The following is a 26,907-nucleotide window of genomic DNA, read 5'->3' as shown; positions in this document are numbered from 1 at the left end:
GCAGATTTGCCTGACCCCTGAATAACTTAAAAATATAGAAAAAGAAAGAAATCCCAGCCTCCACATTCCCCATAGTTAGCCTTGTTCTATTCCACTTCTGTTTCTTTCTTTTTCAAGTTTTTTCCAAAGGAATGTAAATTTACAAATATGTGCGTTAGGCCATTATTGATTAGGCCTACATATTACACAAAATGTAAAGTTACAAACAAAAGTGTGCAGAATACAGAGTACTTAAGATATGAAAGAAATTACACATTATAATACCAATTACACAGCATTATAATATTGTCTATAGCAATAAACAGTTCATACATGATTTTACTGATTATTAAAAATAAAGAACACATTGTGTAACACATACTTTTGCTGGTGCAGTCGTTAAATGCAACAAATTTAGATTTTTTTTTTCATATTTTCTATCATAGTTTTCTTCTCATTGATCTGAATGTCCTTGTCTTCGCAGGTTAATTTTTTTTCTTCCTCCAGCTCCTTTAGTTGTTGCTGAATCTTCCGTTTCTCTCTCCTCTTCTCGTCTCCAGCATTTATTTCTCCTTTCTTTTCCAAATACACCTGATATTGTCTCTTTGAACTTCTCACTGAATTTATCATACCTCTTGTAATTATTAATCCTGATGATCCACCTATTCTCATCACAGAACCATGATCCGTTGAGCCACCAGAGATTCTTCTTGTAAGTTGTCAACAATGAGAATTTTATTTATTGTGAAACCACTTTCAAAAGATGCGTTTCCGTGAAAGAAGATAAAACATATTTCATAACTGACCATAAGTCAACGTAACTCTTCCCATTTCCTAAAACTAAGTAAAAAACTAATCAAGTCCAATATCATCTCTATCATTGGCTATGAATTCATTCTTCAGTCTGGGCTTTCACTGTGAGCTGGAGATACTATTTCTTCGCGTTCTCAGCCACTTGTCCAGATATCCTCTTGGCACCATGCAATTCTTCTAGGACAGCGTCTACCTTTTTAAGCAAATATGCCAGGAGGTAGTTAAATGTTTTTTTCGCAGAAAATTAGTTTCAACGACTATATCAGAGAACACTGACTCCCTCAATATCATCACTGAGAACACCACATTTTGCATCCAGTAACAGTAAAGAAATCAACCCTATTTCATAAATTGAATAATTGAACAATGGACCTAAATCGATTTTCTCCTGACTCCCTGACCAATCTGCCATTTCCCTGACTTCACCTGATACATTTTTACTTCCCTGACCTTTCTCTGACTTGCACGTATTTTCCAGAATGTGGACACACTGGTAAAGGTTTTGTATGTATTGTTTCATAGAAAAGAAAAATGGTCTTATTTGCTATTTGCCGTTGTGTGAGTACATATTGGTTATTTGGCTTCCCATGGAGTTAAGAAAGCTACAGGAATTGCATTTTAATTGCAATTCAAAGCAATTAATATTGCAATTGCATATTTCTTTAAATGTCATAGCATATGCTTGCAGTACTTACTGTATTTCATTTTCTAAGACTAAAAACATTCATTTAATGGCATGTGTGGAATTAAAAGTATAAATTGTTCATTAATTCCCAGTTTCAATATAACTTGTGCAAAACAAACGTCATTATTCATTACTATTATGATTAATATTATCCCTTCTATTTATTTATTTTGCAAATTTATGAAATAATCTGATCACACAATTTTCCATACAGAATTTTAAGATGTTCATGAGCAAGAACTCAAATCTCTTCTTACACTTTCTTGTTTAAGCGTATAAAGGGCTAGCACCTACCTGTATTGCTCTTATGAATTTACTTAATAAAATAGAAATACGATATACGACATTTTAAGTGAAAAAAGATAGTATCCTATTAGTTTTACAACCTTTCATGAAACAGTGTTAGAAACAATCAGGAAATCTAACATTGATATGCAATTGTTCAGATCATGTCTTGCCCCCCCCCCCACTTCTAACGTCCAATCGCCGCCACTGCTCAAACAATATATATAGATTTTTCCCTTGGTCTACCGCAGTCATACTGAAATGATACCTGAAATTAAGACACAAACCACATTCCTTCTGAAGACTGAAAATTGCGAGAATCTCAGTAATATCCCACCAATTGTGGTTTGCATAAAATAATGTTCCCTAAAAAGCCTTAACAGTAATGTTTTACTTTTCTCAATAGACTTGGACAGGGCATTCCAAACACTAGCGTGTGCAGGACGGGAGTTCTTAAGTTGACATAACTACAGCAACAGGACATGACGTCACTTAATGTCGTCACTACCCTGGAGCACTTAATGCACAGTGTATCCATAAGCAAGGCAGTTCTGTTGACAGTATTACTGCTGAGATAATATGCCAAGGTGGATTATAATTTAAGACATACCTGGAATTTGTTCGTGTACTGGTGGACAATAAAAAACACATTATGTTGTTACAGTGGTTGTGTGAGTTGCGTTTTACATTCAACAAACGAACAAGATTATACACAAACAATGCACTGAATAATGCGTAAATAATTGCGGCTTGTCCCATCAAAGGCGGGAAGAACGCCGGGATTTTTTTAAAAAATCTTATTTCGTGCTGCGCACTGATACGTGTATCAAGATTGAAATTTCAGGTTTCCTCAGTTATGTTCTATTTTTTAGGTGTACTGACATTCATGATATATCAATTTATTTTAGCACCAAATGAACACTTGTAGGTGTAGTTAGTGTTTTGGATTGGCAGAAACGGGATTAAGAATACGTGGACATTTTTAAAATTACAATTTACAGGTAAAAGGTGTTAATTCAGAACAAAAGACAAATGTTTAGGGAATATATTTATGAAGGCGCAGAATATGTAAGTCATCTGTGAACATAGATACAGCAATAAGATGTTGCTTTAATTCTATGAAACTCTCCATAAGGGCGTTATTCCAGGGCTGCAAACTAATGTACAAGGGACTTGAAATATGACTATTTCGCTGCCTGAACCTACCCTAACCTAACCCGAACTGCTGCTACTTTACTACTACTAGTATACTATTATTACTACTACTACAATTACTGCCTTATTATACTACTACTACTACTGCTAATAGCCTATTATTATACTATCATTGCTACTACCAGGGCCGAAACCAGCTACGGTTTGGAAGGACCGTGAATATGTTACGGGGGGCCAAGTCTTTAAAATTATCTTATAAGTATCTAAATTGTGTTTTTTGTATTAATAATAAAATTTTGAATTGAAGTCTGGAGGGGCCACAAAAAGTTTAGAGGGGCCTGCCCCCTCTGGTTGCGGTCCTGGCTACTACTCTACTACTACTATACTATCATTATCTACTACTATTACTACTACTAAATGTGCACCCATATCTTTTTTTTAATGTAATTTTTGAACAATTATCTCTTGTAGCGCCCCTGAATTTTACCTGTTCCTGGTGGATCACTGGCATGTGCCAACACATATAATTACAGTCTAGAAGGCGTGATGATACTATTTTCATCGAGAAATGTGAGTTTCAAAGTAATATGAATTTGTCCACGTATTATTGATCTGAACTGCGGAAACTGCTCTATCCCTATTTAAGGATGCGCATTAACACTGACGTAATAAAGTAATTATGCAGCCTATACCTAAGCTACACGAGGTTTACGTCTACGCACCCACCGTTTCAACTTTTTAAGTATTTCGTTCTATTAGCTTATCGATGTCGACCATACCCTAGACGCCGCATGGACAAAGTTGCACATAGTAGAACTATTCGCAAAATCAAAGTAGCCGAATCACTTATCGACAATTTTCGCATTTATTACTGCCCTAAAATGGGGAGGTCCTTAAGTGACATGAATTCCCGCCTATATCTGTGTGTGTTGTGGATTACACGCACAACATTTAATGGATTTATCAAGAAATACTGAACCCACAGGTTCAGCACCCACATAACTGCATTACTTATGAACAAGGGCGCCCATCAAGAGGGCCAAGGTGGGGCGCTCGCCCCTCAGGGGAAATTGTACTTGCGAATACTGAAAACCCAATAGAATTTTTACATTACTTACAGCAAAATTTGAAACTATATTTGAAACGTCGCTTATACTTGCCAACTTGGAAACCACAACATGGGCGCCCTTGCTTATGAACTGCACACTAAGAAAAATCCGTTTTCCGGACAGCGGTATATACAAATATACAAAATCCTCTTGCTTACTACAGAAATCAGTATGGAGCATATGCTACATACGCACTGCCCTTAGATGTTACATCATGCCATTGCAGGATGTCTGACATCTAACAGTTTTCCGTATACCACCTATGTTACATTCTGCAGCTATATTCTATTCTACTATGGACATTCTGCGTCGATTTGTATGTGAGATCCTGACCGCCTATATTGTTTCATACGGAAAGTACGTATAGATGGAACGCTTATACGGAAAGTAAGTATTATAAAACATGCGTTTTCAGTTATACGTTTGCTGTACGTTAAGTCCAAAAGCTACAGGAATTACGCATGTAACCTACCGTTTTGAGTACGCTACCTACAATTTTTTTTTCTCAGTATGTGCTTTGAAAACTAGGCATATGTCGGATTACTGGGAGAAAGCATTTTTTGTTGAAAATCATTGCTGTTTTCTTAAATGTGTTTGAGGTTAATCTACCTAAAGCCAAACATACCACTAACTAAAGAGTTTCAGACAGTATTGCTGAGCATGAGTAGTCGCTAATGCTCTCGCCTTTGGTCCTGGGATCGATTTCTGGCAGGGTCAGTCGGTCGAAAAGGTGTAACAGCTTTTTTAGGCTAGCTATACTAAATGAGTTTTTTTCTGGGATTTCCTCATTCACACCAGGTAAATGCCGGGATGGTATCTAATTTACAGGCCTCAGGCCGCTTCTTTCCTTATCCGTCCGTTCCTTATATCCCTACCCCGTACCGTGATTGTGTGCTCGCCGAGGATGTCATCCCTCCAACCTGACGTGCTTGGCCATAGATACCGGTAATGGCCATGACTTGTATCAATAAATAAATAAATAAACATTGACGAGCGCTAGCAAGCGAAGTCGAGTTAGAACGTCGCAACGCACGTTATATTTGTCCATTCTAATTAATAGCAAATAGTAATTGCAAAATTTTCTATTCAGCACACGGCATTTCCAGTCTACTCAGTTCACAAATTACTCACATATCAATATCAATTATCTTTCCGCAACATGAACTCATTCCACCTATAAACATTGTGTTTTTACGTAGTTTTGGTCCCCCGTAATCCTACAGAACCCGAGAAATATATTACATACTTCTTTCCTAAATTTTGCAAATTCAAACTTATAAAATAGGACTGCACCATCGTTTTCTACATACAGTAAACGTTATATAATTTTTAAAAATTAGTAGTACAGTCCTCTTTCACACGCAGTCATTCATTTTAATCATAAATTACTGTTTTCATGTTTATGTATTCTACACCTGCATCCATTTATCCAGTGCAGTAACTTAGATTGTTTTCTTGGGATGGGGGTAAGCATTAATACCCGTATATGGTGCTCCTAGAAAAAAGTTGTTTTTCTAATCTTGGGCTCCCTCTTTCCATCTTTCTCTTACTCTTTATGGGCCCGGGTCGTTAGTTACACCTTTGATCCCGTTCCATACATGACAAATGAATTAAGGGGGCAATATTGACAAATATCAAAGCCATACGAATAAACATTACTTCTAGGGCCCCTAATAGAAACTTTTTTATTGAAATGGGCTCACGACTCATTTTTGTTTTATTTACCTTTTATGTGTTGTTTTGTTTATGTAATATAGTGGACATATTCGATGCTTCATTTATAATTTCATGTTCGTATCGTATACGGAGTAACAAAATGTTGTCTTAAAATGGGTCCCCTCGAACGGCGGGGAGCTTCCTTGGGGAAGCATTTGCCCTTCTCCCTCCTCAAGTTACGGCCCTGTCACTTATCACATACTAGGCTGGTAGCCAGCCCAAAAATCTAGGGGAAGCCCGGTAGAAGTTTGGGAGGGAGTCCCGATCCAAACGTATTATAGTTAATCACCATATTATAGCTCAGTGTACAAATTTTCGACTAGAAATTGGCGACTAGAAATTTAGAGCTGGCGACCAGTGTTCATTAGGAATGGTTTCTGCCTGAACTCACAGGGCAGCGCATTTTCTGTTTTGTAAGAAAATAATTGTCACCGAGTGAGAGAAAACACGGAATGTGAAGTCTTTCTTTGTCAAACCAAAGGGCGTTTGGGGGGGGGACATCTCAATTTGTACGTGAGAGATACTGGCGACCATTATTTTTGGATTGGCGAGTGCATTTGACTTCGAAATTTTTCACCCTGTTCATTTGCAAGCGTACTGTGAAAATTTTAGGGGACCAGTACCGTAAAAATTTAGAGGGGCCCGCCCCCCTAGACCCCATAGATAACGGCCTGTCACATATTAATATGATGCAGACCTATCATTAACTTTTAGGTCAATTATATATTGCAGATCTCCAAATTTTTTGTGGCAACAAATATTTTGCGGAGCACATCATCAAATATCGCGTGTGGAAATGCTATGTTTTCATACAAATATACAAATATCTCTTTAAGTATAATACTTCATTAACACATAATCATTTTTAAACATATTTTCTTTACCGGTCTGTTACTCTAGTATAAAATTAATAAGTTGACACCAAATCAGCTGCAAACACTGCTCAACTTACTATCACATTTAGTGACGTCATATTGTGTGGTGCTCTGGTTTTGTCAACTTAAGATCTCCCGTGCAGGACATTGGGAATGTGGGTGCCAGATCTAAAGTACCATCATATGGAATATCGTCCTCCCCGCCCCTTACTCCTAAGAAAGGAGAGCGTCATTGCACCCGACGCTGCGTCGGCGACGCACGGCACACATGCAGACGGGAAATAATTTACCCGTAATCTCTTCTCAGTTTGTAATAATTCTACATAAAAAAGTTTGTCTAATGGGGGTGCCAAGGCACCCACGTTGCGCAGGCCTATGATTCCAAATATAGACAAAAAATAAAAGTTGTTGGTGCAGTTTTACTATACGGGTCCACAATTGTAAAATGTACGGAAACATTTGGGGAAGTCTTTAATTTGGCCATTTTATGTCAAGTACAGAGCCCAACGAACCCCTGCGAGGCTTCTAACCCGCTCCTACACACTGCTACCTCTACCCCTACTCCTACTCCTATTACTAATTATACTATGGATCCGTATAGAAAAACTGCACGAAGTTGTTTATAGGCTATACCTCTAAATTATACAAAAAAAAAAAAAAAAAATCAAACCATTATTTCTGCTGACAGGAAAGAATTGTTTGCACAAGTTGGTCAGAAACGAATTGACAGAATTTCCCGTCTTCCCGCCAATGTAAAGAATTTCCCGTTTTGCGTAACTGCCGTCAGAAACGTATCGTATGCTGTTGCTCATTTGTTTCTTATTTGGGAAATTGTCATCGGGGAAATTGTTCAAAGAAAACTATATCTTTGTTAAAGGTAAGTTTTTGATTTTGTACATTAGCAGTAATTACAATTGTTTCTTTTGGATATTGGAGTGACAACATATGGATTAGTGGTATTTCAAATCATAACGAGAATCTCACGTTTCCAATTTTGAAATGATACCTAACAAACAAACATGACAATTTTTCGATTACCCAACATTGTTTTGTGATTAATACTTCAGACGGATGTAACGTATGTCCCGTAGAGAGCAGAAACATAGGTACCAAATTCAAGATGACATCAGCGTGCAATTTTACAATACAGATTCATAGAATAGGTATGTAGTAGGAGCGGGTTAGAAGGCCCGCAGGGGTTCGTTGGGTTCTGTTCTCGATGTGAAATAGGCAAATTAAAGAATTTCCCCAATTTTTCCGTGCATTTTACAATCTGTGCATCCGTATAGGGATGGCATTTAGTATTTCCTCCAACTCGTTTTGTGGTTCCAGAACCTAGTATCTTGTTTTTGTCTAAATTGTTATAAAAAGTAGAAGTACAAGGGTCCTGGGAGCTTCTAACTCCCTTCGGTAGCTGTCTCTAGCTCAGCTATATTTTGTAAAGTAACATACTGTAAATCTTATATGTGCAAGATTGGGAGAGATACTAAATATCAGCCCCATATAGTAAAACTGCACCGAAATTACTATGTAGCTTTCAAGTACATCGAAAGTACTGTTGAGATTCAGAACAACCGAATACTAACATCGAAACCAGGTACGGTTCAAATATTTTCAAGAAACAATTTTTGAGTTAAGTGCCGTGTCGCCGGACCAGTTTTAGGAAATTTACCGGGTCAATTGGAGAATTTATTTAAGTTCGTAGGGAGGAATAATTTTTGATGTAAGCGGCACTGTATATGGAGGCAGAATGACTTTTTGAGGAGAGGTACAGTTCTTATGATGTAGTAGCGCGAAAGGCATGGAGTTGGAGAAGAACAAAGAGCATTTCTAGGGCTGTTTAGCGGAGTGTTTACTTAAAAAAAGGAAACCCAGGAACCTGTTTTACATGATATTCTTCTTGAAATTGGAAGAGTTTACAAGCCTCAGTTTTGAAGGCAAATGACTTCTAACTGAACGGGAATGTGTTCATGCACAGTGCACAGAAGCTGTATTGTATGTTAACAAGTGAAGTGTTGTAAGTATGAAACCATGACAGGTGCTATTGAAATTTGTGTGATCGCCAAAACCTACATGTTGTTACTACCTTTGCTTACCCGTATAACCACCTCGCTCCGCTCGGGCAACCCTGCTGCAATCCTCCCCTGACTCGGTTAGATAGTATTCGTGCTTTTTAGTGGCCACCTAACACAGTTTGGCGTGTTTCTTTCACTATAGTTTTTATGCTCCTAACGTAAAGCAATGTCATCTCACGTAAGTTAATGTAATCCAACGAAATGTAACCGAATGCAGTACATTTTGGTGCTTTTTTTTTTTTTTTTTTTTCAGTTTTCGAAGTGGTCCGGCGATACGGCACTATTTTTTTTTATATTTATACATATATATCTATATCTATCTATCTATCTATATATATAAAACAAATTTCCAAGTCAAATTGCAAACGAGATGTTGCTAGTTAATATTAAGTATTGCACATTTTGCAAGATTTACACACAAGATTGAACAAGAGTAGAGTTTCCATAAACCTTGCCCACTAACATATATTAGGTGAACGAAACCAAACCTAACAAAACCTAACCTATCAATCTATCGGTAAGTCATTATTGCCATGTGAATAGGTGGAGGAAATTAAAGGAATTGCTTTAAACACTGCAAAGAGTCTTTGGTGGCGCAAAATATGCCTAATATTTGCAGGCTGACAAACCTAAAATTGGATGGCATTTAGTATCTCCCCCAACTTGTTTCATGGCTTCAGAACCAAGTACCTTGTTTTTTGCTAAATTGTGTTAAAGGTACAAAAATAGGGCGCTGCGGGGCTTCCAACCACCTTCGCTCAGCTATATTTTTAAAACTAATTAACACTGGATATCTTACATGTGCAATATTGGGGGGGGGGGGACTATATATCAGCCCGTAAGATTTTCGTCATTTATGAAGAAATTCATTGTCATTATCCAAAAAGGCATTTATTCCGAAGTTAGTCATCCGCCTGGTTTTCGACAGAAAGCGTAATAACAACTATGAAAATTTTAAGACCGCTTTAAAAGAGTATAATAGAGTAGGGTTGGGTAGAGTAAAGTAAGGTAGGAATGAGCAGGGTAAGGTTAGAGTAGGGTAGCAGGGTAGGGTAAGGTTAGCTTATGTTTAGGGAAGTTTGGAACCATTTTGTTAAAAATAATAGAATGTAATCTATGCTGTCCTTATATTTTATCAAGGCCACAAATGAGCAAAGTAAACGTTTCTTTCCGGTAAGTTTTCAATATTTTGCTAGAATTGGGTGACCAACTTTGGACCTCCCAAGAAAGTATTGTTTAAGAATTCGTCGATGTATATTCACGTTAAGAGGACTTTACCGTTTTGCCTGTAAATACAGCGTTGTTGAATTGAGTTTAACGTCCCTTTCAGCAGCGAGTCTATATGAGAAGGGAACTACTGATTAATGTGGAATCCGAACGGCTTTGCCATGAAAGGGCTCCCATAAAGACTAGAGTAAAAAACACAAACCAGCCTATCCAGGTTCTCGTGCTGTAGCCTTCGCTCGCTCTCTCTCTTTTCCTTTTTCTTTCTTTTCAAGAAGACCAATCCCAAAAATTTTGATTTTGTTAATGTTGGTTAGTACCATACAGTACTACTCACTCCCTGGAAAGGAGAACTTTCACTTGTGGGTTCAACATGTAACAAACCAATTACCGGTTTGTTTACATTGGATCCGTATTGTTATGTGTACCGGTTGAAGTCGAAGTTGGTTCCCGCATAATATTACTGTGCCCAGTTTTGTTACGTGTAAGTCTACACTAATTTAATGTTAATTTGTTTTCAGTTTCGTTACGTGTAAGTTTACACTAATTTAATGTTAATTTGTTTTATATTGTTAGTACAAGGAATGGCACAAAAGAATACATGCACTCAATTTTGATATGAGATACGCACGTAAACACATCCGGAAATCTTTTTAAATCTAGTCCTTACTGATTCACTTCAAACTGTAACCGTTTCTTTAACGTCCATATCGTATTCTTAGCTCACACATACGAACAATTAATATAAGTAAAATTAAATACTATTGAAAATTCTACCTTAAAATTTTACCGAATACGATGTAGTTATATTTTATTCATTTGTTACTTACTTCGGCTTTCTTTTGTTACATTATATTACTGCTAACATGGCGATTTCTTTGGTTATTGCCGCAAGAGGGCGTTCGAATCGCTATACGTGGAAATAACATTGTAAAAGATGGCGGCTCGGCGGTGAAAGGAAGTTCTCCGTTACTATGGCAATTTCTAAATAATTGCCGGGAAAGAATAATCTTTTAATTATTTATTTATTGAATAGAGTTTTCGGTAAGTTAGATATTAAAATAGATATAGAAATTCCTGATTTTTACAGTTAGATTCTTGTATTGATATGTATTTATGGTAAAATTATGCGAATTATAATCAAAGATATAATAGTAGAAACCGCGTTTATAGAGGCCTGGCTACGAGTGTAAGATGACGCAGTGGATTAGTAGATTTCAGTGTGGAAAAACGATGGCTTGTTAGCTCCTCCAAAAATTTTAGAAATTCTGTAACTAAAAGTGTAATTCGGCCTGTAACCTAGTCAAAATCATGGTTTAGAATAACCTAAGACGTTATTTGGAAGAAATAGATACGGAGGAGTCTAACAAAAGTCAAAATTTAGTGAAAACCTTTTTCGGCCACAAGCCATCAAATGTCATCTCCGCCATTACTAGACATATGCAGTAATGGAATGGGAGATGTAATTCATCGAAGCTGATTGCTGCGGCGGACCGGAAAGATATTCTACGTTCGTGGAGTGTGTAGCCGGTGTACCGAAGGAGTCATCTCTCGATTTTAAATAAGCAAGTAGATGAAACCTACTTTGCGAGAGGACTATTATTCTGTGAAACCTGCGGATAATCGGGTAACATCTTTTCTTATTTTCCTTATAAACAGTATAGCAGTTCAGCAAATGGCATCTTTAAGAATCAGGATGTGTAACTAAGTTAAAGGGCGTTACGCGTCTCTGAGCTTGTCAATCGTCATTATCCACTTATGCTACAAGCATGTATAATTGAATTATTGAATCTTATGTGTGCCTCTACGTAAATTTGAAAAATATGTATGTTGATATTAGGGTAATATTTTACTTTGTACGTACCTTTCGATGGCAATGTATCTTGAAAATTTTGAATATTTAGATTAGATCGGTTATGTTAAATACATTACTGAATTATGTCTCAAATTATGTCCTGTGATGATGCCTTATTTTGTGAAATATTTGCTGTAGGTTAGGTTAGGTCTAATTTTGCAAATGTGTGATCCATAATATCTATGTAGGTTAGGTTAGATTCGCTTTTACCCGTGTTTCCAAATTTAATACGTGTCTTTTATATATTGCAATGTGATATATGCTATTTTGTTGGGAAATCTTTATCATGAACGCACATACGAATATTCCGTGTCTGAGAAATTTAAGTATTTCTTAATTCATTTCATTCGCTTCAATATTGCTTCATATGTCAGTCGTAAACATTAAGATGAAATTTCTTTGAGAGTGCTCTGATATATATATTAACGTGTCTTTTAATCGTATTTGTAATACATGCATGTAGGTTAGATAAAATTTCCATTTCTTACGTGTAGAACCGGTAACAATTGTGATGTGAGCGTACTTTCCTATATTTTGTCGTGTGTCCCTTTGATATTAATCTGTAATGTATTTTTGTATCCGTGTTTGCCATATTTTGTCATGTGCATATTCAAGACGTGTAATGTTGATAAAATTGCATTTCAAACGTGTCTATTATTATTACTTTGTCGTGTGCCCTTTTATAGTATCTCGTAATACATTAGTGGTTTAAAATCTTATTTCGTATGTATGATCTCATTTCGTTGCACCATATATTTAGTTTTGTAGGTTAGGAAAAATTGAATATAATATATCCTCCGATGTTAATATCGTATCTTGATGAGTGCGAGTAATAGATCTGTGCCGATGTGGGAGAACTTTACTCTGGACATACCTCCGGAGTTCGACATTACTATTTAGCCTACAAAAATACTATTTCGTGCTATGTTTGTTTATTTTCAGTTAGGTAGATATTTACTTTGAACGTGCCATAATTACAGTGCGGAATTAAATGTTCGTGCCTACATTGATATTTGCCTCGTTGGAAACCAATAACGTTGGAATGTTTTTCAACTTGCTATTCTCCAGTAGAGCGTATCCATCCCTCTATAAGTTTAATTAGTTGTAAACAGAGATAATAAGTTAAAAATAATAATAATTCTTTAAAGAGGCGTTTCAGTAATTGGACCCCGTCGAGCATATGTAGATTTTTTTTTCTTTTCTTTCGTTCTCGCTAGACATTTGTATATATATATCATTTTCATTGATAGTAGTGCTTTCATAGTAGATGTATTATGCGAATGATGCATAGGCTAACGTAAAGTAATACATGATGCTACTCGTATTTTTTTTATTGAATTGAAAAATGGAATTGTAGTAGCGATGATACTGCCTATGTCTGCATAACTTGCATATTGTTTAATGAATGACAGGGACATTATAAGCAATGAACGCCCAAGTAAAAGAATCTTCTGTAACTACATAAGTAGAGTGGATGGATCGCCAATTCTTTGATTGATAATGAGTTTTATATGTATTAATGAGATATGTTCGAGAATCATGTTGGAGACTAGATATGTTAAAACAATATAACAATATCATTTTATAAAATGTTGATAAAGTATCTTAGAGATACCACAATGGAGGCAAATGTTTTTAATTTTTTTTTTCCTCTTTCGATCTGTTATGATGTAAATTGTTAATAAATTGGCACGAATAAATAGTCATAAAAAAATTTAGCTCTATAATTTCAAATATAATCTATACAATTAGAATTTATGAAGTTTTTTTTTTCTTCTTAAAAGTACTAATTAAGCTGAACAATGTTGACTCTTATTCTTGGTTGGCCACAAAACAAGAATCTGGAAACTTCTGATGATAAATAATAGCTTTATCGTTGTGTTTTCCTTTTCTTTTGCTAAAGCTAATGCAACCTGAACATTAAATCTAATATAACCTTGATTTTTTTTTTCAATACCGTAAAAAACGAATTGTTATAATTGGCGATCCAATCCAGGATTTGCCTGATATGTATTCATTTCTTTTACGACCGTAAAATCGGTTTGTTATAAATGGCTACACCGGCCAGGATTCTATTTACTTTAGCGTTAAGACATAATGATTCGAAACGATTTGTTATAATTGGCTTATCTCAGCCAGGATTCTATGTACTTTAGCATCAAAACATAATAACTTAAAAAAATCGTATTGTTATAAACAGGTTTTATAAGCAATTAAAAATGTTCGTACAGGTTTACTTTCGGTGCATCACTAGAAAGAATTGTTGAAAGATTACAATTCTTTCATTAAATTCCTTCTTATTTCTTCTAAAAGGTTTCCAATGGGCGACTAGAAAATATCTCACTTGGCATAGATAAAAATCAGGGGGGAGCACCAGAAGTAACTGTTGAAAAGTTACAATTTGCGTATAAATACGACTTTCGGATATGTGGAACAAAGTTAGTGTAAAAAAATCAACGTGTGCTAGGTGGCCGCCAAAAAGCACGAATGCCATCTAACCGAGTCAGGGCAGGTGAAGATGGTGGGTATGCGCACAAGCGAAGTCTCCTAGCACCCCGTGTAAAATCCGTGCTCGTGGTAAATAGTGAACAACAACCATGTAGTAACTTAGTAGGCCGAGCGGGAAGTCGGATTGTTATGATGACCAAGATGACGGCCATCTTGAAAGCCACCATCTTGAATTCACGTCAAGATTTTTAAATGGGAACATGGTCATGGGCACATCATTTTAGTCTAGAATTTAAAGACAAACACAATGGTGAAATCGGTTTGTAAATATTTTAATTTGTTCAAAAGTTACAGGCATTTCAAATTGCTAATTTTACCTGTCACGCATGGCGGAGCACGTCCTCTACGTGGCCCCCATTCCGAGTTATGCACAAGGGAAGTCGTTCAACCCAATTGTCCATGACCCTCAAAAGAGTTTCTGGTGAAATATCGGCACAGGCTGCAGCTGTGCGTTCTTCCAGGTGTTCAAGATCCCGGATCTTTTCGGCGTACACCTTTGCCTTCAGATGACCCCACAGATAAAAATCCAAGGGCCACAGATCTGGTGATCGTGCTGGCAATTCAATGGGACCACGGTGCCCAGTCCAACGTCCAGGAAATTGTTCATCCAGATAGGTACGGACATGTAATCCGTAATACGGAGGGGCACTATCCTGCTGGAAAAAGATTGGAAATGTGCCGTCCTCGGACAATATGGAAGGGAGGATGAGTTTCCGCAACATATCCAAATACCGTTCAGCAGTGAGGGTACCAGGAATGATGAGTGGGCCAATTAATTTGGTGCCCCATAGACCACACCACACCATTCATTTGCCTGTACCTACCATTTTGTAAGGGTCAACCCACTGAGGATTTGTCGTGGACCAATAGTGACAGTTTTGCTTATTCACTTCTCTAGTGACATAAAAATTGGCCTCATCGTAAAATAAAATTTGTGTGTGGAATGTGGGATCCGTTTGCAACTGTGCAAGGGCCCAGTCGCAAAATTCCACACGACGATCAGGGTCATCTTTAGATAGATGATGTTGAAGTTGCAATTTGTACGGATGCCACTTGCTTTTCTGTAAGATACATCTGATGGATGTACGGCTGACACCACATTTAATGGACAGACGACGGGTATTGCGGTGTGGTGATGTAGCAAATGATGGCAGCACTGCTACTGATGTGGCTTCATCTGTTTCGGTCGTGGGTCTTCCACACCTGGGTTTATCTGCTATGGAACCAGTACCCATGAACTTCTGGAAGAGTTGGGCGACACGAACATGGGACACTGGATGTCGATCTGGGTGCTTGGCATTGAATTCAGCTGCTATTGCCCTTGCACTCCTTCCTCTCTGCTGTCGTTAGCGGCATAATTATTCACCTGCAACAACAGAAACAGTACGGTAAAATTAGCAATTTGAAATGCCTGTAACTTTTTAACACATTAAGATATCAACAAACCGATTTCACCATTGTGTTTGTCTTTAAATTCTAGACTAAAATGATGTGCCGCATGACATGTTCCCATTTAAAAATCTTGACGTGAATTCAAGATAGCCGTCATCTTGGTCACCATCACAATCCGACTTTCCCCTCGGCCTACTATGTTACTACATGGTTGTTGTTCACTATTTTCCACGAGCACGGATTTTACACGGGGTGGTGAGGGACTTATGGCCCACCCTGTATATCCGTAGCATAAAGTTCACAACAATTTAATTTAACTCACAACTGATATCTATAACATCTGCAAGGCACTAGTCGCTTTAATTACACATAGAACACAAACATCTCTCTTTTTAGGTTATGAATCTGAATATTCTCATGCCGATTCTGAGATCTTGGTTGGACAAATAAAATTTCTTCTTTCGTGCTCTTTAAGGATGGTGTAAAGGGACAAGTTTTCCTGCTAGGTGTCACTACAGTCTTCGTATCTCTCTTATGTATTTTTTACCTTTCACGAAAATTCACGATTTCTCTTACAAATTTCAAGGTAGAGATTTAAAATTTTTAGAGAAGGAACTTCATAACCTATCGAAGGAAACGATCCGTGCCGATTTTTTTTTTATTTAGAATTTTCTTCATTGTTGAAACAGTTACATTGTTAAAGGTTTGAATATCCATTTCAAAAATCAGGCCATTTCAACAATGAAGAAAATTTTAAATAAAAAATCGGCACGGATTGTTGCCTTCAATAGATTATGAAGTTCTTTCTCTAAAAGTTTGAAGTCTCTAGGTTAAAATTTGAAAGAGAAAACGTGAATTTTCGTGAAATATAAAAAAATACATGAGAGAGATGCGAAGACTGTAGTGACATCTATCGGCAAAACTTGTCCCTTTAAACCAACCTTAAAGCTTGTAAGTTCGTCCATCACTATGAGTCCAGACATGACTTCTGAATTCCTTTCACAGTTATAGTTTAGTTGAATCATTCTTCTGCTTTCTGCTGGTGGAATTCTTCAACTTCTTTGGGCAACAGAGTGAGCGCTGTTTATGTGTATGTGAATACCTCGACTCACTACTTTTGTAAAATCCACGGCATTCTGAATTGCACTGTACTTGAGCTGGAAAGATTATGGTTTGTAATTCGGTGCTTCAGCAAGTCTTTCTCATGACCAGCAGCACTGTTTGCCCACTACATTGGTACAGTCAGAAACAATATTAAATATAGGTTGATATAATTCACCTATACTAGTATAGGTAACACGATTGAATAGCTGAATTGATGTTCGATATAAGTATGAACCAAGTTGCACAAGCTTCTTTCGAGTTATTTTGCTGTGCTTTCTAAGTGCACGCAACCTTCAATTTGACTTAACTGACCATGTTTTCTTAACAGTACTAACAGCAATCTCAATAGCTGATTCAGGGAATGTAATTCTTCTGCATATATAAAATCTTCATCATCCAATCTGTGGGACACTTCTTATTCAATTGATGTCATTGTTGCTATTCTTTCAGAGCATTTAGAACACCGAAATTCATCACAGGAAACATCTTGAGTATAAAACTGAGTCTCTCTTATTCCCAACTTGAAATGAACATTCTTATTTGAAACCTGAAAAAGTTTTTTGCTAATCTCATACATTACACTTTTATGGATATGCAAATAGTCACCATACTTCGCTCTTCTGTAGACCTAGTCAGAAGACATTTCAAAATCAATTCTTTCCACAAAACATTCTAGAACTCAATCAGCAGAATCCTCACGAAAGCTTACAAGTACTGTTGGACAGAAATTTGGTGAGCTGTACCCTTTGTTTGCCAGTTGACAACTAAACTGTGAATTCGTATGTCCTCTCTTTTATATACAAGGCCAAGCACACAAAATTATCTGGATGGTTCCAGAAGGTTTTGTTACATTCTGAAATAATCTAGATGGTTCCAGAATTTTCTGTTACGTTCTAGAATAATTAGGATGTTCCAGAAGACTTGTCATGATTTGGAAGATTCTATTTAAAGAAATTCAGGACAATAAAAACAATTTACCAGTTCCAATGCTGTTCAACTTATTGTTTTTATTCCATCATATTCAGCACATTGGTCCGAGAGTGAATATTTTACCAAACCATTATGAAAAATTTCAGAACCAAAATGGTGTTTTTTTGAGTATGTGTAGTACAGTTATCTAGTACAGCAGAGATAAAACTTGGGTGTAATTCTCAGAATTTTTGGAATTGGTGTTTCTGAGAATAAATAAATAAATAAAATAAAAGTACAATTAAGACATCAGCCAAGGAAGTTAAACGTAAGTCAAAAGTGAAAATTCTTCAAAAATCGCACGTGAGAAGTGACGCCCGAGGCGGCTTCTTTAGTGGCCTACTTTATGCCTAGGGTCAATTTTTTTGACAAGATAAAAAATACTAGTTTCTTCCTTTGTTCTGATTTTTAACATCCGTTAAATTGAGTAACATCTGAGATTATTAAGGTAACCGCCGTGTCTGAATTTACACTGACTATAGCAATGCTTTTTACACTACTAACCTTACTCTTGTAAACATAATGTTCAACTTCCCTACATAGTACAGAAGTACTCCGCCGGTAGAAATTAATATCTAATACAGTCGTCTTTCATATGGCCTCTAATTTTAACTGTACAATTACCATGTTTATGATGAATTTTTGTAAATCTCCACGTACAAACTTCCTCGAGAAACGCAGCTTGGATGTATGTTCTCGATTGTAAGAGTAACTACAATTTCAACCAACGCTTGTATTGTGGCTTCGCCGTTGTATTTTTTCTCCCCTTAACTGCTTGCCTTGTAAGTTGCTATTGTTCACTCATGCTTCCTTATTCCCGAGTAGATTACTAGTCATGTGTTGTTCAATAGTAGTAGTCCAGAAGTATTTAATATATATATGTGCTTATGTTTCCTGTCTTATATTTCCACAGCAAAGTTATCCCTATGTAATGGTGCTAACATTTGAATGATAAATCTCACATAATATTGTGACATTAGTTCTGCAAACAATAATTCATGTTGCGGAAAGTTATATTTCGTCCAGAGATTTCTTTAAGTAAACTTCTTTCAGCAATTGCAGATACTTTTTTTTTTGACATTTCCCCATAACCGACCATGCTCTTATACTCACGAACGTCATGTTGGACTAGATAAGGTTCAGTCTTTGTAATTGGATGATTTTTGCGCGATTCAGTAGAATAGTTCTGTGCCGATATTGAGAGGTTCCTGTTAAGGGCTAAATGAGTTCATTCAAATTTCTCAAGGAATTGTCTTCATCGTATCGTATATAATCGATGTTTGATGTGTAATCTAGTAGTGTGAACGTGGGTTTCGGCACAGAATTTTCGGTTTGATCCAGCGTTATGAGGCAATAAAAAAGCTACGTGGATTAAGAAGTAGCGATTTTTTTTTTAAATGCTCACTACAAAGTTTCCAAATTTTTAGATCAAAAGTAAGCTTTCGTGCACTGAAATTCAAGGCAATTACTGTAGTATTTAATGCTTTTCTGGTTTTGGTACAACAGTAAGTCAGTAATTCGAGAAATAAGTTTCTAACTTAGTTAATATATAGAAGATTTATATCTGAATATTAATGGATATAAAATAGTTTGAATTAAAGGGCGAGTATTTCAATACTACCGTGCAACTGTCATGTTTTCATAATATATTTTTGTACGAGGTTTATTTAATTCATAAATCATCACTTATATAGAATTAAGTTAATACTTTTTTGTTTGTTTTATTTTCAGGACTATATGTACAGTAGCCATGTTCGGCAATAGTTATTATGAACCAGATTATCCAGCAGCTATGGGACTTTTGACTCATCTAAACAACGAAGAACTCAAAGAATTATTAAATGATGATGATAAATTGGACGACATGATTAGAGATCTTAGTCAGGTAATAATATTTCTTGATAGTCAGCTTTTAACTACCTGACTGGGTCATGTATTGTACAGAGATGTTTGGAGAAATTTATGATTCTTAGCAACTGTTGATGAGAGAACAATCCCCAATCAATACAGACATTTTTTTTTCTGATCTTTTAATACACTGGACAAAAAAGTGTACGAAAAATGAATACATAGTAGACTATAGGAATAACTATTTTAAGTAACATAAGCAGTGTACTTTGTACGAGATATATGATCCCTGTACTTTTCTAATTTACTTTTCTGTGTTAATAATGTACTGACTTGTGAGACAGAGAAATATTTATATGCTTCAAAAGGTATTTGTTGTTCTTTGTTCAGCATCGAGGCTGTATGAATGTGGACCTACTGTTTAAGGAATCAATCTGAACCACCGTAATGCGTTGAAATTTCGAAGCTCTCCCACGGGAATCGAACCCGGGAGCATGTGCACCAAAGGCACGCACGCTAGCCCAGATAAGCGGAGAGAGCTCTGAAAGGCGGAGAGGTCTTCTCGTGTTTATGTATAAAGCGTTCATTATGACAGTAAATACTAATATTCTGTAACCGTTAACTGATTTATGAAATTTTCTTGCAAATCTATGAAATATGGTATAATGATTAACCTGTATCATTTTCGTACTTATTCTCAGAAGGAAAAATTGTTAGTTTCGATAAGTCACATACCAGTTTCGGTTTTCTGGATTCTTGTGGCTTAATGATATCCAGAGTGAGAGTAAAGAGCGAAAGAAAATGTATATAACTATATTAGGGTCACGGAGAAACTAATGATGATGGTATAAGGCTAGAAAAGAAAAGCGAGTTACGATTTTTCTGACAAAAAAGGACATTCTATCTTTATGGTAGACAGTTTCCGTAAATGTAATAAATTAGTGCTAATTCTTTTGTGTTGAAAAAATAAAGTGTGAAAATGTAATCCAGATTTAATTTGAGTTTAGGGAAGGAAGAATTAAACTTTCCTTTCTAAACTTAATTTAATGCAGCTAATTTTTATGAGCTACGGAGTGTCGATTTTCTTGAATCGTATTAGAAGCTATATATTTTGTACTTTTATTCTTCCTTTCTTATGTGATTGTAGTTGTACTTTTTGCAGTTGGAAAGCATCAAACACACTTTTGAACTTCAATTAAAACTTTGGTTAATCAATTATTTTTTAACGATACTTCTAAAACTCATTTGTCGGGTGGATTCAAAAAGAAGATTCATAGGGCGTATTTTCTGTTTTGACCTTGGCTTATATATTGTGAAAGAAGCTGTTACCAAATGGACCATTTCACATTTTCTGATATATCATTTAATATATAGGAATACTTTGCTTAACACGGTTTCGAACAACACAGCTGTAATTGTTTTTATTATTTTGTAATAGGTTTGCCAATTCAAATTTTTTAAAATAACAAAACTTTCATTATTATTTATTAACCTAAATTTTTGTGATGAAAAGAATTCAATTTAAACTCGTTGTAAATAGACCTTGAACCTGGTTTTGCATAGCGCGTTACGCAGGGTATTCTTGTATTTGTGTCGTATATCTGCTATTTGTTGTCAATGATAATATTTCTGTTTGCAGTTTAAAAACATAGAAACAGAAAAGGAGATGTTGATGGCGAGTGGTAAGTCACTGGCAGAATTCAATTTGTCCAAAGAACCAGAACTAAAGCAAAGGAAAGAAAGACTGAAAGCTGTTAGTGAACAAGGCGACGAATTGTGTAAAACTATTGAGAGTAAAATGGCAGATATGAGTAAGTACTCACGATTAATATAATTATTACTGTGTATAAGGTTATATTCAGGCTCAAAAAACTATTGCAAACGTTACTTACGTGTAACAGCCCAGTACACATATTTTTACATAATTTAACTAGAAATGAAAGGGATCTTATTTATGATCGCATCACGGGAAAATGGCTGAACAGTTTGAAATGATATTTGGAATATACCTGGTTATTTCATAAATATTGTCAGAGGTTTTGACCACCGTTTGACCATGGTAGGTATGAATGAATGCTGCCATGTGTGTATTTTGGCCAAAGTGAGTCCCTTAGCTGTTCATTCCCGGTGAGACGCGTAGCAGTGGGAATGTGTAACGATGGAGTGGGGCGACTACGAGAGTTGTGTTGCAGTCATAGTGCTACACAAGGTGCACATGCCATTACTATGGATCTTCGCCACCCGAAACACCTGTAAATCTGAATATTTGTCTACCGCACCATCCAGCTTTACAATGAAATGGGAAGTGTCATGATCGCGCACAGTGAGGACATCACAGATAGTTAAAGCCGTACCTTCGAGGATTCGGCAAAATCCTATCAAAACTCAATCAGTGATGTCCAGAGAGATGTTCATTTCAAGACCAACTATGTCACGAGTGCTCAATCAGGACTTGGGACTCAGACCCTACAAATAGCGTGCAGGTGGTCTTGATTGAAGCATTATACTAGTAGAGAGTGATTGAAGTCAAACGTTTCCTCAAGCGTTACACAGGACAGTTTTCTTTTCTGGCGAAAAGCTGTTTATAGTTGAGCAGTCCTTCACCATGTGTACGCATCATCATCAGTGCAAGTTACTGAGTATGTTTCTAGGGTACAAAGGTCTCATTACTCAGCATCAGTCATAGTGTGGCGGGTGAGAGGTTCAACGACACAACACTGCTCCATTTTTGTGAACGAGGGGTGAAGTTATCGGCTACCATATACCAAACCACAGTTTTGGAGGCCATTGTGAAACTACTGAGTACTACCGTGTTACCCGGCCAACAGTGGACTTCCAACAGTGGATTCTGCTTCCACGCACAGAGTAGGTCTACACAGAAGTGGTTACGGGCCAACGTCCCAGACTTCATCTCCATATCAGACTGACCCTCTAGCATCCTGGATCTGAACCCGCTGGTCTGCAAACTGGTCAGTGCTTCAATCAATGACTTGCAAGAAGAGACTCCCTGACTCCTCCAGTGTGTACTCCCTAAAGCATATTGCTCCCAACATGAGATTTTTATTAACTAGTGTACTTCTCACACGCGTGACAACATAACAAATAATACATTTTTTAAAAAAATACGGGCTCTTCAAAAGGTGATTTCATTTTTAAATTTTCGTTCGAAAATTTATAGAATATGTTCACGTCCATAACTTTGCGTTATTGTCAATAATGTCGAGAGGGTTAAAAGCCCAGAAATTCGTACATGATACTGTAGTATGACAAAAAATGTTGTAGTAATTATTTATTTAGTATGCTTGTGATAATTTGTAAGTACTCGTATTTTAAGTTTGAAAGTAAAAGCAGTCATTCACTGGTGCTGTAGGTTAATCACGTATTGTCTTAGCTAATAAGTCAGCGTAACAATTAAATTCATTGCGTACAAGACATTCCTTCATCTAGGAAATAAGCTTCAATACGTCATAGTTCATCGAATCTGACAATTAAGCCATCTTCCTGTAATTAGCGTAATCAGGAAAAATCGTTGCCGATTAGGCGGAAGAAAACATCGGGCCATCGTTATGGAAAGAGAGGATTCGTGGACCAACAAATGTGAATTCAGAGTTGGTCTTGCTACATCTGTGATTCGAATAACATCAACGTCTACAACCATGAAGTTAGTGGTGAGTACAAACCTTCCTTTTGGCTAGTACCGATACAGTTAAAAGGTAACTTCGACTCATGTCATCTATGTAAATTTCACATCAAAATAAGTATAGTATATTTGACCATCTATTCTTGAGAACACATAGAGACCTCAGCACCAGTTTTGGAATGCAGTCTAATCTGATATTTCTTGTTCTATTTGTGTTTCTTAACGTTCATTACATTTTCGTGTGAGTTTTAGTTCAATAAATCATGTAATACATAGCGAACGCTGCCTGCAGTTCCCACATTATGAGTAAATTAACGTCAGATTTCTGAGCTACGAATGGTTGCTTTGCGATAATGTGTTTAGATTTGGGTTTATAATGGGCAAAATATCATGAATAAAATAGATTCCAGACTCCTATAGATGAAATTATTGGGCTTTCGGTAGTGGATTTTAAAAAATTATATATATATATACGTTTATATTTTTTTTATTTTAGAAAAACGTATTGGAATGACATCATTAGATACGATGTTAGCACTTCTTCAGACAGCGGCTGCTGAAACAGAGGAGGAATCAGAGGTAAGAAGTTAGCTTGTTGTTACACATTATTAAGAAATTAATTTAAATTTACTGTTGTGTGACACTTTCAACATTACATTTCGATTTTTTTTTTTTAAATAGTTTACTCAGACTTACATCAGAGTTACAGAGTTCCGAGAAGATCGATTTGGTAATAGCTGAAAAATTGTTTATATTTAATCAACTGTTCAAAGGAAAATCATTTAGTGGTTTATTTACTTACAGATATTACTTACATATTGAATAAATGAAAAACAATCTTATCTAGTGTCGAGTTTAAAGAATTTGCAACATATTTTGATGTTTTCTTTAATATTCCATAACCTAGCTACATACAGACTCTTTAAAAGGATTTCTTTTATGATAAACTATCCTATAGGAGTGAATGAGTTGTGAATTATCGGAAACGAACACAAAAAATTCTGCACTAAAGATGCTTATTTCTTGAAAAATTGTCCACAATTTGAGCCTCACTAAATTTTTTGTTGTATATTGAAGTGGCATGCCACTTCTTGTTTATAGTAAATTAGCTTCCGATGATTCACGTCTCATTAACTCTAGGGTAGTCCAATATAAGAGAGATCCTTTTAAACAGTTTAGTTTGTAACTGGTTATGTTGCTGGAGGATACATCAGAATATTGTATTTGCGCGAATATAGGCCGCACTTGTTTCCTAAATTTTGGCTTGGAAAACCATGGTTCGGCCTATAATCGAGATTTCCCTCCTCGATCATAAATCGTCAATTTCAAAATGACATGTACACGTATTTTGTGGGTTGAAATAAATACCATTACAAGTTACTGCAGTTACGTTTGTAAACCATCAAAGATTTAAGAAGAAGAAAATAGAAGAAAAACATACTTTGCTCGCAAAAGATGCCACTTTCATTGGCTATCGGTAACGCCTTACATTGACACAAAAAACACTTAATAGTTTTATTAATAGGAATACGAGGGTGGTTCAATAATTATTGTCCCTGACCTATAAGGAGTATCATTTTTCCAAAAAGTCTCCTTTCATAGTAATGCACTTCTTCCACCTATGCTGTAAAGCCACTATGCCAGCTTCAAAGAAAGTCTCTGGCTCAGCCATGAGCCATTTCTCCACAGCTTCAATAACAGCTGCATATGAGTGAAACTTCTTCTCCTTGAGGTGCTCCTTCAACTTTGGGAACAAAATGAAAGTCACTAGGGGCGAGGTCGGGTGAGTAGGGAGGATGTTCCAACACATCAAAACCAGCAGCATGGATTGCGGCACCGGTAAGATGGCTCTTGTGGGCTGGAGCATTATCTTGGTGTAACAGCAGTGTTCGCTGCAACATCCCGCGCCGTTTTTCCTTGATTGCTTCGCATAACTTAGGGATTAGAGCTGCATAATAGGCCCCCGTGATAGTGTGTCCAACCTCCAGGTAGTCAATAAGGAGCACACCCTTCGCATCCCAAAAAAAATGTGACCATAATCTTGCGTGCTGATGCTTGCACCTTGAATTTGCGTGGGGGAGGCGAACTGCTGTGCCGCCACTCCATGCTCTGTCGTTTGGACTCGGGATCATAGTGGTGGAGCCACGTCTCATCCACTGTCACAAATCTATCACAGAACTGTTTCAAGTCTGCCCCCATGACCTCCAAACCAGCCCCTGAACATTGAACTCTGTCTTTCTGATGTTCACGAGATAACATTTTGGGTACCCATCACGCTGACACCTTTCTGAATCCGAAGTGTTCATGCACAATGGTTTCCACTGAGCCTACAGAGATGTACATGATGTCTGCTAACTGTTGCACCGTGATTCGTCTGTCTGCTATAATCGTATCATGCACAGCATCAATGTTTTCTGGGGTGCATGCTGTTGTTGGAGGACCAGCTCCAGGGGCCTGTTGACAGCTTTCCCTGCCGCAACGGAAGTGGCGGCACCAGTTCTTTACCACTTGGTAGGAAGGAGCCCCATCACCCAACACACTGATCATGTCCTCATGAGTCTCCTTTGGACTTAACCCCTTTTTCTGGAGATACTTAATTACAGCTCGTTGTTCGGTTTTCTCCATTTTTCAAGCTAGGTGCCGTGCAACCTCTCACGCCGGAAACTACAAAAAAGAATATAATATAGCAGCTATGGTTCTGAAATTTAGCATATAGACATCTAAGACATTAGGCTACAATATCCCCCATCAGCCATCCCAGCTCAAGTATTTTAAATATGCCGGGGACAATAATTATTGAACCTCCCTCGTACGTATCTTTGTTATACAGTATATATAATACGTATATACGGAATATTTATATACAGTAGCTGTTCTTGAAAAAAAGAAAAGCAACTTTGTTTCGCAAAACTGGTCAGCTTGTTTGTAACCACCCAAGTCATTCACAATCACTTCTCACCATTTCAGCATCACCAGCACCTGATTCTTCACCCCCGCCAGACCATGCAGAATGCTGCTTAGAGTCACTATCATAAAGAAGGTCATCTTCATAAGTTATCTTTAATTATGCGAGAGTTAAATAAGGAGAGGGAGACAGACACATTTCAAAGTACTGTCTAATTGAACTTTCTCGTAAATTTAGTACCGCGGCCTATATTCGAAATTTACTTTTTTTTATAATCTCGTGTCAAAAGTTTAGGTGCGGCCTTTATTCGCGCAAATATGGTATATTGACATAATTATTCTTTGAATTGAATACTAAGGTAAGAAATTATTTTTATTCATTTAACGGTTATTCAATTTATCAAAACATTTAACCATTTATAGTGCAAATTTAACTGAATTACTTCCAAATACAATAAAATTTCATCAGTAAAACATTTAGTTTGTAGATGCTGCTTATGTATTGAAGTTTGAAAAGTCAGTTTTTATCTTAGTTTTAAATAATTTCAAGTGAAGTTCACACTTAACGTAGAGTCTCAAACAAATAGGCATGGGAAGCTTCCGACACCTGTCAAAGACGTGATAAACAATTTTCGATTATTGTTCAAGTAATGATAAGTATCAAAAGTAAATGAAAATTCTCGTACATTAAAACATACAAAAGACAAATCTTTGAACGGTTTCGAGGCAATCTTCACTGGTTTCTGAGCGCATATAAACCCATAAGACATG

The 26,907-nt window shown here is 36.6% G+C and overlaps 2 protein-coding genes across 3 annotated transcripts in view; one reads left to right on the top strand and one right to left on the bottom strand.

Annotated features, from left to right (window-relative positions):
• Positions 1-7,341: 7,341 nt before the first annotated feature.
• The window catches only part of Vps37B (vacuolar protein sorting 37B), a 28,072-nt gene continuing 8,506 nt past the window's right edge, over positions 7,342-26,907 (top strand). The window contains exons 1-4 of one of the 2 annotated variants that reach the window (XM_081768699.1): positions 7,342-7,494; positions 19,476-19,629; positions 21,232-21,403; positions 23,729-23,811. In XM_081768699.1, the coding sequence (XP_081624825.1) occupies positions 19,495-19,629; positions 21,232-21,403; positions 23,729-23,811 (390 nt within the window). In that variant the 5' untranslated portion in view covers positions 7,342-7,494; positions 19,476-19,494. Of the gene's footprint in view, positions 7,495-7,539; positions 7,781-19,475; positions 19,630-21,231; positions 21,404-23,728; positions 23,812-26,907 lie in introns of those variants that run through there. The other variant, XM_081768700.1, reaches the window with a different exon arrangement.
• LOC145692201 (uncharacterized) lies at positions 15,086-15,514 on the bottom strand. The gene has a single exon (XM_081767501.1). The coding sequence runs from the start codon at positions 15,512-15,514 to the stop codon at positions 15,086-15,088; it is 429 nt and encodes a 142-aa protein (XP_081623627.1).

Source organism: Thermobia domestica, chromosome 8 (assembly GCF_964235325.1).
Source record: "Thermobia domestica chromosome 8, izTheDome1.hap1.1, whole genome shotgun sequence".
NCBI classification, from domain to species: domain Eukaryota; kingdom Metazoa; phylum Arthropoda; class Insecta; order Zygentoma; family Lepismatidae; genus Thermobia; species Thermobia domestica.
This window is presented reverse-complemented; position numbering and strand designations above follow the sequence as displayed.

Excerpts from the sequence above, each read along its gene's own strand:
- LOC145692201 (XM_081767501.1), bottom strand. The coding sequence starts at position 15,514 with ATGGGTACTGGTTCCATAGCAGATAAACCCAGGTGTGGAAGACCCACG.